General features: G+C 42.1%; 1 protein-coding gene and 4 non-coding genes across 5 annotated transcripts in view; 2 read left to right on the top strand and 3 right to left on the bottom strand.

Moving 5' to 3' along the window:
* Positions 1–693: 693 nt before the first annotated feature.
* Positions 694–766, bottom strand: TRNAA-AGC (transfer RNA alanine (anticodon AGC)). The gene has a single exon. It is a non-coding gene; the product is annotated as a tRNA-Ala (tRNA).
* A 438-nt stretch (positions 767–1,204) lies between these two features.
* On the bottom strand, positions 1,205–1,277 carry TRNAA-AGC (transfer RNA alanine (anticodon AGC)). The gene has a single exon. It is a non-coding gene; the product is annotated as a tRNA-Ala (tRNA).
* A 2,144-nt stretch (positions 1,278–3,421) lies between these two features.
* TRNAA-AGC (transfer RNA alanine (anticodon AGC)) lies at positions 3,422–3,494 on the top strand. Its single transcript has one exon. It is a non-coding gene; the product is annotated as a tRNA-Ala (tRNA).
* Positions 3,495–4,169: 675 nt separating this feature from the next.
* Positions 4,170–4,242, bottom strand: TRNAA-AGC (transfer RNA alanine (anticodon AGC)). Its single transcript has one exon. It is a non-coding gene; the product is annotated as a tRNA-Ala (tRNA).
* Positions 4,243–7,607: 3,365 nt separating this feature from the next.
* UBE2V2 (ubiquitin conjugating enzyme E2 V2) overlaps positions 7,608–12,006 on the top strand; it is a 33,969-nt gene continuing 29,570 nt past the window's right edge. The window contains exon 1 of the mRNA XM_066181586.1: positions 7,608–7,848. Coding sequence (XP_066037683.1) covers positions 7,821–7,848 — 28 coding nt within the window. The 5' untranslated portion in view covers positions 7,608–7,820. The remainder of the gene's footprint in view (positions 7,849–12,006) is intronic.

Here is a 12,006-nt window from a genome sequence, read left to right as displayed (position 1 = left end):
TTCTTGTATTGCCGTGTTGGCATGGGAGGTAGGCAGAAGACAGCCAGGACATGTGACTCTACCTGACCAAAGGGATATTCCAGACCATATGATAACATGCCTAGTATGTAATGTGGGGGGAAGAAGAAGGAAGAGGGGGACAGTTGAAGTGATGTCATTTGTCTTCCCAAGTAACCAGTACACGTGACAGGGCCCTGCTCTCCTGGGGATGGCTGGACATCTACCTGCCCATGGGAAGCAGTGAGTTAATTCCTTGTTTTGCTTTGCTTGTGTGCATGGCTTCTGCTTTGCCTATAAAACTGCCTTTCTTTCAACCACTGAGCTCTCCAGCTTTTACACTTCTAATTGTCTCCCTGCTGGTGGCAGAGTGAGTGAGCAACTTGTGTGGGGCTTGGTGTCTGGCTGGGGTTAGACCTCGACACGTTGTTTTTCATTAAGCATGGAAAAATGTCATACTGCAGAATTCTCTTCCTGCTCAATTTAACTTTTACACTGTCCAGGACATCAACTGTTACAACAGAGAATTGACCTATACAGTTATACAAGCCTGATTTAGGTAGTAACGGCAGAGGAAGAAAAGGCGGAAGGGAAAAAACACCCCAGTTTTACTCCAGTTGAAACAAAACTATCATTTTACCGAAACAGTTGCACTTTTGTTTGGTAGTGTGGATCAATTCCTGTCCGGCAAAACACTGGAGAATGCGGGCATCGATCCCGCTACCTCTCGCATGCTAAGCGAGCGCTCTACCATTTGAGCTAATTCCCCCCCTTGAGGACACCGCCGGGATCACAGAACTCTGATCCTCTGCAAGCTTCTAAAACCGCAGTTCCACACGTAGAATGCCGTTTTCTCCCTCGCTCTGGCCTCTCTGCTCACAAACGAAAACACGTTGAACTTAGATTCCAAAATCATACATTTGTAGTACTTAATTTAGCATTTCCAAATCAAGCAGCAAGAAACAGGGCAAAGTGGAACAGACATATTTTTCCGGCTGTGTGCATATAGTAATAAAAAATAACCGGCTTGTTACATGCCGTTCACGGAAGAACGTGCGTTGTGGCGTTTCGTTTTCTTGCTATACGCTTCAGGCTTTATTTGTTTGGGTTTTTTTTTTTGTTTGTTTTGTTTTGTTATTTGTTTGTTGTTTTTTTTTTAATACTCGCAGTGAAGTATTTTTGCTCCCACGAGAAGCAAAACCGACAGTGGAGAATGCGGGCATCGATCCCGCTACCTCTCGCATGCTAAGCGAGCGCTCTACCATTTGAGCTAATTCCCCCCGTCACCAAATCAATATCGTGTAACTTTAGACTCCAATAGCTCTAAATACAAACAGCGTTTCTTGCCCTTATCCTGCTTTTTCACCGCGGGGAGTAACCCCAGGGCAGCCGTTCAGGACATTTAACTACCGCCTGACCTGGAGCCGCCTATAGTTTTGCCCAAGATGACAAAAAAAAACTAACGCGATAAGGCGGTGTAATGTGATAAGGCACCTCACACTAACGTGCGCGACAAACTCGTGCCCTGCAGCATCTCAGTGCCGCCTGCCACACGCTAGATTTGTCCTTCTACACTCAGGGAAATCACATCACAACACAGTGGAGCAGCTTGAGGATAATACAAACCTCGCATTTGCCCTGACGTCCCCTCAGGAGACCATCTAGAAAGCAAAACTCAAGCCTGATTAACTTGTATCAGTTTCCATTAGTACTGACAAGAAGATGAATTGAAGTGATCCGTGTTAAATGGAAGTATGCAGACACAAAGCCTTCAAAACTGAAACACCCAAATTTTTTTTAATGGAACTAAAAAGGTCAGGCTATTTTTCAGACATAGGTAAGGAAGTTTTTCCAATCAGGTTAAGAAATTAGAACATTTTACTTGCCATCTTACATGAAAACTTAGAAACACTCACAACAAATTCATGATCACAAAACAATGCTGTCAATTATATAAAATACATGTTCTAATAATTGAAAATAGTACTGAGATCTTTCCTCACTCTTATCTGGCTTGGGCATTAAATAAACTTTTCCTGTGAGACAAATGGGTGAAGCTTTAGGCCTCTCCAGTGGCAGCAGAGTGAGATGTGCTGGTGATAAACAGGGAGAGGTAATCTGCCTTTTTCATAGTGACTCAAACTGCACAGGGTCGATAAAGAAAACTGCTCATAGAGCTGAGCCTCGTGAAAACACGATATGGTAGAGATCCTGGCCACAGGCCTGCAGGGGGCCATCAGTGAACCTAAGATTCACAGATGCCTGGGAGAAGGACTGAAACTGCTCTTGCATATTTGCTTTCCCCTCAAGTCTACTCAAGTGAGGTAGATAAAATCATCTCCCGTATAATGCAAGAAGTGTCAAGGATAAATTTTATTTTTTTATTGTGCAGGGATGGAAGTTTGGCAGGAGAATATTTGAACTTTAAGAGAATGTTTGCAGCAACACTGTAGCTGTAGTTCCACATCTCTGAACTGAATCTGGATTGTAACAGATTTGGAGTACTACCTTACCTAGGACAAATTGTAACTTGCTGATGCTCAATTTCAAAATTTATTTTGTTTTGACTGGTTGCTGCCATCCAGTGCTGCCTAAATCCGTCAGAGAAAACCACCAGTACATGTATTGTTGTATTACTGCACACTAGCAGGACTTACTCCTCTGCATTTAAACAGAGCATATCAGTGTACCCACGCTCTCTGTAAACTAAATTTTCCTTCTTGAAATCCAGAAAGCATTCTGTGATTTGACAGTCTGTGAATAGAGGTTTAGCAATGTGCTTCCCACTGCAAAGTCAGTTAGTATGACTACAGGTGAATTTTTCCATTTAAGAAATGTGCTCACTAACCCCATATATTTAAGATGCGATACTATTTGGAAAGAATTATCCAAGTCAATAAATAAAGGTAGAAATACAAATAATTTCTAAAATATAACATAAAAATACGTGGATGATTTTTTCCTCTCCAAAAACTAAACATGAACTTTAAAACCATTTATTTATTTATTTATTGTAAACATTTATGTATGTTTAATTAGAAAATGAAGTTGGAAAAGGAACTAAAGACTTGGGGAAAAAGGAGAAGAAAAATCTCACTGTGCTTGAGTGACTTCTAAGAGTAGTCTTTCTAGTTTTACAAGCTTTTTTGTATTGCACTGTAAGGGATGTAAAAAAGAGTTCTCTCTCCTTGAATAAACACTAGAGGATGCACTGCTCAGGCAAACGAGCTGTGTTATCCAAGGAGCACAGCAGAAAATGCTCCTCATACGTCAAGTGTGTAGCCTGGCTTTTCAGCCAGCGCGTTTTCCACGTAAATTCAAAGGTGACTCCGTGTTAGACAGAACAACTCCACACAGCACTCGAGGCCAAAGCGGCAGCGCGGGGACTCAGCACGAGTGCAGACGCCCCTCGGGCCCGCGGCAGGGGGAATTAGCTCAAATGGTAGAGCGCTCGCTTAGCATGCGAGAGGTAGCGGGATCGATGCCCGCATTCTCCAGTGTTTTGATCGGCTGTAGCGCCACGCTGGGAAAAGATTTTCTTCCACGAACTGTCCCCGGGTTTGTTGTAGAAAATCCACAGCAGGAAACACAGACCACCTCGCACGGCAAATAAAAGAGGAGAAGAAATGCTAATTGTGAAGATTACACTTGTGCACGTGCCTCTGAGAAACAACTTCTTCACAAACCCGTCCAAACTAACGCTGTTAGTCTGTGACACAGAAAAAAAAAAAAAAAGCCACTTCCGTCCCTTGCCACTGCAACGAATGTGAGCATTTATGATTACTTTTCAATGATGCGGAACATTACCGAAAACGTCTCTGCAAAGATGTACAAGTTTCTCGTTGCCTATATAAATCATCAGCTCACCACAGAATTAGTGTCTCTCCAGCTACCTTGCACCCGCTGTAGGATGGGCAAGGCACGCTTGTTCCTAACCTGAGTTTCAAGTTACACTCGGTCTCTCACAGCATCATTTAATGTCTTCTAGCCATGATAAGAAAATAATTTGCACTTGGGAAAAGAAAAAAAAAAAAATACCTCAGCTCTTATCAACGTTAAAACTTAAACACTTCATACTGTGCCAACGCGTCTCCAAACTGATCCATTTTAATCCTTACGAAACTGCTTCAGGATAACGCATCCGAATTCAAAAGAGCGGCACAGCAAAACACTGGAGAATGCGGGCATCGATCCCGCTACCTCTCGCATGCTAAGCGAGCGCTCTACCATTTGAGCTAATTCCCCCCGCGGGCTCCACGCCCCCTTCGCTGACCATTCCTGCTTTCCCTTCCCTCCCCGGCGGACTCACCGCACAACGCGCTGGAACGTGAGTGCAGCCTCCAATACAAACAAAATTTCCCCAACTCCCGGTAGCCGGGCAGTCCGAGCCCTGCTAATCCCCTGCCGAAGTCACGGGTAGGCAATAACAGCGCACAGCCCTCCAGTGAAACGCAGAAACAATTAGGTCTTCCTGCAAGCGCACTGCTTTTGACAGCCGTAGTGGGAATTTTGCCTAATGTGATATCTGGACTCCTCGAGGCAACAGCAGGCGCTTTGTTCAGCAGAGCTGCATCTGGATAACATCCGGGCTTATGTTTCCAGGCAATTGCAGACTTATGTTCACACCAAACAATTATTACTGCTTAAGAGAAATCTGGATATATTTAAATACTGTATTTTGTCTAAGACAGATTTTTCCTATTTGTAATCCCTGGGTGGACGACAATCGGCTAAACGACTTTACTCCTCTCCACATTTTACAATATCAAATATATATGACTGAATAGAGAACTCTGGTAGAGCTCTTCCAGGTCTTTCTCTTGTGGCGTTAGAGGCTCGGTTCACGTTACTAAAAGGGGGTTTAAAAAAAAGCACCCATGGAACAAGGGTTCTTGGAAACAATGAAAAAAGCACCAAATGGAACACAGGGAAACAAAGTAATAGTTCACATTATTTACTTACATCTCTGAGGCACTTTTAAGTTGTGATGCTATAATCAGATAGACAAGCACAGAGACAAATACATATAAAAATAAAAAATATACAACTAAAATGCAAAAAATTATAATTTTTACTATCATGAAACAGCAGTGAAAATTCTGTTAAGTGGTTACAGAAACAGCAGGAGAGTTGTGAATTTTTATTACACCAACAATATTAAATAATCTGCCTTCTGAAAAATAGGAGTATCTGAAATGAAATTTATTAAATACCTACACAAACAGCTCTTGATTTCCCCAGGATGCTTTAAGACACATGAATCACACTGACATATAAAGATCTTTCAAATCTCGCCTCTTCAAAGACTTAGTGATTTTAGAAAACAAAATAACAAAATTTCTGTCTTTGGTGTAGCCCTAAAGCTGTATACCAAAAGTCACATGCACATTCTTCCATTAACAAAATTCCAGTGTCTTGTCACCTACTCCCTCACTCTGATATTAACAGCTCAAAACATAATAAACCCTAGAAAGATTTGCTAGTTTTAATAGTATTTGCTACTGCAATTATCACCTTTGAGGAAAATCAGGATAATCCATCTGAGAGGTTATGCACCAGTACAAAATTCTGTAATATTGGTCAAAGAATCAGCTTAGTCAGGCATCCCAAGTAACTTCAGTTACCATTACCAGTCACAACAGTAACTTGCAAAAGCTGAAATAATTAATATTAAATATACTGCTTTTGTAAGAAGTATGACACTAATTTTTTTTTTGTATATATTTATCAGATTAGTGTTTGGATTAACACTGTGCTCTCTGTGCACTAATAAGAAGGCGGTGATCTCAGAGCACAGCTCTGAGCAAGATCATTTTATGCTACTTTCTGTTATCTCCCTGAGGACCAATACAAAAATCACCCTCATTATTTCAACCTGTAAAATCTCTAACTATCAGAGAGTAGAAACACCAAGAAAATATACACGTTACAATTCTCTTTCTCTAAAAGGATCCATGGATTTTAGATTTCCACCTAGGTTATCATATAGATTCCAGATTGGCAGAGATTTCCTTCTGTTTTCAGATGGGGAAACAGGAAGTCATACATGCCTTTAGGTTTTACTCCTAGGGAAATGGCTAGACTCACATCACAACTTACTTCCAATTTTTCTGGAAGAACCTGTGTCCCTACTAACTTAATGAGTGTTTAAAAAAGTTTCAACATAATGCTTTATTTCAAGGCCCTCCTTGAAATAAACAGGATAACATTATAGAGAAACTGTTACTAATTTTACATACAATACAATCTGTTCAATAGTTAATAGCAATAAACAAGGTTGTTACAAAAGTAGTGAAATAGACTATACCTGAATCCCACTGAATCTACAATCTTTGTCTTCTAAATCACCACTGTAAGAATCTACATTTTCACTACATTCCCTACAATTCCATGTATCAGAGAATGTGGGCTAGCTATGCCTAGGCCACTTGGCTAATCAGCTACCACTAAACAGCACATGCAAAATTTTCCTCATGTTCATTTAGTGCCTCTTCCAAGTCATGGATTTCCACAGAATTGTAAACAATTTCTTTGTATTTTTGATTTTTTCCACCTTTCACTTTTTGTGCCAAAGTTAACAGGAGTGAGAATGAGGATTTTTTTTTTTCATAGCTTAGAAGACTTAAAAAGATTGAGAACCCAATATCCTATGGCTTTTAGTAAGGACCAGAACTATGTACTCACTAAATGAGATTTTTTTCCAGAATAATACAGTAGTTTTAAGAACAATAACCTCATCCAAATAAATAAACCAACCATTTATAAAAAGCCCCAAGGAACTGGTTATATGGAATGAGCTGAAAAATATATTTGACTGCAATGTTCCAAGACTAGAAGGTTAAGATACACAGAACTCACTGAAGTTCAGTGCTTGTTTAACATCTGATTATATAGGTCCATATGAAAATCTGAGAGCTTTCCTTTTTTATATTTATACGCCACCACGACATACAATAATTTTAAACTACAACAGGGAAACTAGACTTATTAGAGGAGCTACATTCACTGATGAAGTTACCTGCTTACAGTGCATAGAAAACACCACAACCATGCTGAATTAAGACCACAAAAAAGTATAGGATAGCACCTGCTTCAACAAGTTCTTCAATCCAAGTAATCCTCTGATTTGAGCCTTCCACCTCTCTCCTGGGCTCCATATTACACGTTAAGCAAACTCTGCAGGAGCAGTATCAGAAGTAACGAAAACAACAGCTATTAAAGTTTACTAATGCAGTGGAGGATTAGTGTGGTTGTAGGTGCTGAAAACAATTGAAGGAGGGCTGGAGCCTGAGTCACAGCAGAGCAGCACAGGGATAGGAAGCACAGGAATAGGAACCCCAAGAGAACTCACAAAAACACCCGCCCTGCTGTGGAGTCCCACTGCCCACTGCACCTCCTCCTTCAAACAAGCACTCTGCTGACTCCAAAACTCGATTTTGTGAGACCCACTAAGACAACCACCACGACCAGAAAGCCCCTGGGTAATAGGCTGTGCACAAACCTCCTCCACCTGCTTTGTCTTTCGATGGTCTCAGCTCAGACTCGCTCCAGGTGGCAACAAAGCAGACACAGCTCCCCTGCCCGGATATTCCCACCTTCCCAGCCTCTGTTCCGCCCTTCCCAGGCACTAAGCGTGTCGTGCCCTGCCCTGTACTAGAACCTTCTGTGGAGGCGTGTGTTTCCACCCACCCCAATGGCAACTCTGTCCCCCAGGGCAGCAGCTGCCCTCCTTTTATTCCTTTATAGATGGAGCAGCGAACAGGCGGCGCTGGGAGGTTTGTCATCGTGTGAATGGGGAAGTGCTGTAGCAGTGGCTACTCCTGATGCGTGAGGCAGCTGCTGGGATGGCAGGTAAGTGTTCTAAAGAAAAGCCACCAACCTGCCTGTTGGTCAGCTTTTCCATCCCCCTGAAGCTGCCTTCTGTACCATCGGGGGAAAAGGTAATGCTCACAACAGCCTGCTCTTTGTATCTTAATTTTCCCAATGCAATAGCTCTAAGTAGCAGGAATATCAGCTGAGTGTGTACACCTTTAAATGGACCTACATTTTTTTTTCATAATGTAAATTCATGATTAGGTTTATGCTCATGCATTTTCCCAAGCATTGCTTTGAGAGTGGAGGTTGAAAAACAATTTTAAAAAATGTACATTGATATGATTTAAGGAGGACAGAATTTCCATTTTTGAACCACATTCCTGATAGTTTCTAACAGGTGAGAACATGACTTCTGAATAATTTGGATATGCAATATATCTTTCTCTGTCAATTTCTGGTTTTGGGTTCGTTGTGGTTTTTTGTTTGTTGGTTTTTTGGGTTTTTCAGGAGATTATAGAACATAAGGGTTATTTGCAACTGTAAAAGCTATTTCCATCTTGCAAACAATCTCAGCTTCTGCACCTTTGACACCAAACACGAGATTAACTGTTAGCAAGAAAAGACAGTTTTAGCAGTAAGTGGTAAAACCCACCTTTGGTTTATCCAGCCAGCAGGCTTGGTGAAACTGTAGCCTAAGGTGCCCCAGCTTATACCCTTCTTCCTCAGTTCCTTGGAGTCTCTGAAGTTTCGGCATTAATCCATCTCCTGTGTGTTTATAACCTTGCTGTTTTTGTGTATTGCTTGATATTTTTCCTGAAAAAAAGTAAAATAAGGAAAAACCAAAAAATAATTACTTTCTTACAGCAAGAGCTGAGCTATTTTTATGTAACTCTTGAGTTCTTTTGCTAAATGTTGTTAGTAAAATTACAGCTACTTCAACACTTCTCAAATAAATATAAGGCTATGAAAAAATGTTAATGGTGTTAGACAACTTGAAACAATATCAGTGCAGAATCTTGAGTTGTTTACCAGTCCTTCCGGATCATAGCAGCATTTAAATTGTTAGCAGCTATCTCTAAACAACCTCCTGTGAAGAAAGCTTTATTTTTTCTGAAGATAAAGACAAAAATAAGGTGATTTTTTTTTAATTGAAAGACTTGACCAGGAAGTTACTGAGGAATGCCTGTCTAAAAATGCCCAGTCTAAATGCCTTGTCATCACTGCTAAATAATGCGATAATGAGCATTGGTGAGCTAACTCACTCTAAATTCCTAGAGATGATCAAGTAAGCAGGTGCTTTTAGGCCCAGATGAGCATCCAAGGTGGTTCATGCTGCATAAATAAGATCATGTGAAAAAAAGTGCCTTACTTCAGCTGAATTTTGTATCACCGTTTTCCACCTAGTGTTTTCAACAGAAAACCCGCTGAAGTGCCTGTGCGTGTTCTAGCAGCTGCCACAGAAAATTGAATTATTTGCATTGCAAAGATCTCTCCTTACTTCACAAGTGCTACATCATTTTCACACTGCTTTTAGTTTTTTTAACATTCTACAAATACTGAAAAACTATGCACAATCAATCACCCTCTCCTCGCCTTCAAAAATCCTGTCTTTAACTCTGACAAGACTAGCTTTAGTATTAAAAAAAACCAACCAAACAAAAAACAGCCAACCAAAAAATCATGCATAGCTTAAACATACAGCTGGCCATAAATCCAGAGCAACTTTATACCTGATTATTACTCTCACTTTTACCATTAGTGCTCTTAGAACTGACAGCTATATTTTTTCTGAATACCATTATTCTTTCTTCCCCTTCCTATTTTATTGTGGTTGGCAGTGTCAAAAAATTGTAGCAAATCAATGCTGAAGCTTGTCAAGCACAAAGTGAATATTGCCACATAGAGTAAAGACAGTGGCTTAGTTTCAGTTATCCCTGATCTGTCTTGCCTCCTGCCAAAGAATCCAGCTCCAGGGACAACTGGATGTGCGTATACAGCATCTCCAAGCCATTCATCACGTGTCAGGGCTAAGGTACATAAAATGATTCAGCATCACCAAAAGCCAGTAAATGATGTAAAAACAAGGCAGGCCGGTTAGAAACCCGTCAGGTGGTGATTTTACCTCCACTCATGCTCTGATTTGATTTCTTCTTGGACTGGCTTAAACTTGATGGATGAGTAACTTTTCCCGTCTGTGGAGTGAGAAATGTGGCCTGGCTTAGCAAGGAGCCATTGTCTGATTTAGTGCCGACATAGTGCAGAAACAATCTCCTCTGTAAATAAAGATGTTCAAGCAACAGTCAGAAAGTCACTGGGTGGCAGATTATGGGTTGTATAATTTGTCTGTATGTGCAAGAGCAGAGAGAGCTTATGGAGACGAGCAGAAGTGAACACTGCCGTGACAAATCAGGTAAATTCTTCTCATCCTACAAAGAACCAGAGCCAACCCAGCTCTCTTGCTTGGTATATCCCTTTATGTTTCAAAGATCTACCTGAGAGGCCTCTGTGGTTAAAATAAGTAGGGGTAAGTTGTAAAGTGGAGTTCAGCCACTTTGGTTTGGTTCAGCTCAAAAAACCTGGGTTGATCAAGTTGTGTGTATGTGAAAGTTGTTCCAGGTGTGTTCACATTATTTTGTATCAGAAATAGCGTGGCCAGCAGGACCAGGGCCGTGATTATCACTCTGTACTCTGCACTGGTGAGGTCACACCTCAGGTGCTGTGTTCAGTTCTGGGTCCGTCAGTGCAAGAAGGATATTGAGGAACTGGGGGGTGTCCAGAGGAGCACAACAGAGCTGGTGAAGAGTCTGGAGCACGTCCTGTTGAGGAGTGGCTGAGGGAGCTGCAGTTGTTTGTCATTTAGAAAAGGAGGCTCAGGGGAAACCTTATCACTCTCCATAAACACCTGACAGGAGGCTGTAGCCACATGAGGGTCGGCCTCTTCTCCCATTAATCTAGGGACAAGACAAGATTACGTTTGTAAAATACACCAGGGGAGGTTTAGTTTGGACATCATAAAGAATCTCTTAATAGAAGGGGTGATTAGACATTGGGATGGGCTGCCCAGGGAGGTGGTGGAGTCACTGTCCCTGGGGGTGTTTAAGGAAAGACTGTATGTGGCACTTAATGCCATGGTGTAGTTAACATGGTGGTCGTGTTCAGGCAGAAATTAAACTCGATGATCTTTCTGGTTTTATCCAACCTAATCGATCCTGCGCTTCTGTGAAGCAGAAGCGAGGAGGCTGGGCGAAAGACGGGATGGAAGAGCACGGAGGAGGTGGCAGGGGATTTTGGAACGCCAAAGGAGAGGGGTTTGTGGAGGGGAGAGAGGGCTGTCCCGAGGAAGCGGGGAAGCAAACGCGAGGAGCCGGGGCCCAGGGGCGGGTCCGCCAGGGAGGGCAGCCTCAGGGGCCATGACGGGAGCTCCGGGGCCGAGGGCGAGGCGGCCCCTGCAGCCAGGGCACCGCAGCTCCGGGGCGACAGCGCCATCGCTGCTCCCTGGCGGGGCGGGGGCCGGGCCCCGGGGAGGTTGGGTGCTGTTTGCGGGGAGCCGAACTCCGGGGGCCTGTGGGAGCAGTTCTGTGGGACGGGAGGGCGTAAGGAGCGGCCCGCAGAGGCTCTGTGTGCAGGTCGGAGGGGGCCCCGAACGTGTATCATCGTGTTCCTGAAGCGTTATGCTGCCTGTCAAGTCACATGAGCCCCGGTGCGTTCACTTTTCAAAAAAGTCAGTGTTTTAAGGCTGTTAAAACTAATGTATTAATTATAGGGAAGTGCATCTGATGATGTAATAAATAAGAAAAACATAGATCTGCTTTATTTTCACTTGACTCACCTCAGAGAAGCCAGACACCTTCCAAAAGGATGTATTTGTGTGTGTATATATATATGCACACATACACACTTGTGCAGGTTTTGACTATGAAACGGTTTCATTTAAGCAAATGACATTTTTTTTTCCGTCATTAAACGTTTCCTGAACCAGTCTTTACATGTGCATGCCCTGAAGATTGGAAAGAACATGGGTTTCCTCGTTGAATTTAGAACACTTGTTCAATAAAAGTCGGACTTTTTTTTTTTTTTTTTTTCCTAAGAAACACACATTTGGTTTCTTTTAAGTAACTTGATCTTTTGGAGAGCTTCTTGTATGAAGCCAGCTGAATAACAAAGACTCGTGTTTTAAAAGGATGAAAAAGATTA

The sequence above is a fragment of the Chamaea fasciata genome, unplaced genomic scaffold, assembly GCF_029207755.1.
Source record: "Chamaea fasciata isolate MVZ Bird 193981 ecotype frontalis unplaced genomic scaffold, bChaFas1.0.hap1 SCAF_1, whole genome shotgun sequence".
NCBI classification, from domain to species: Eukaryota; Metazoa; Chordata; class Aves; order Passeriformes; family Sylviidae; genus Chamaea; species Chamaea fasciata.
This window is presented reverse-complemented; position numbering and strand designations above follow the sequence as displayed.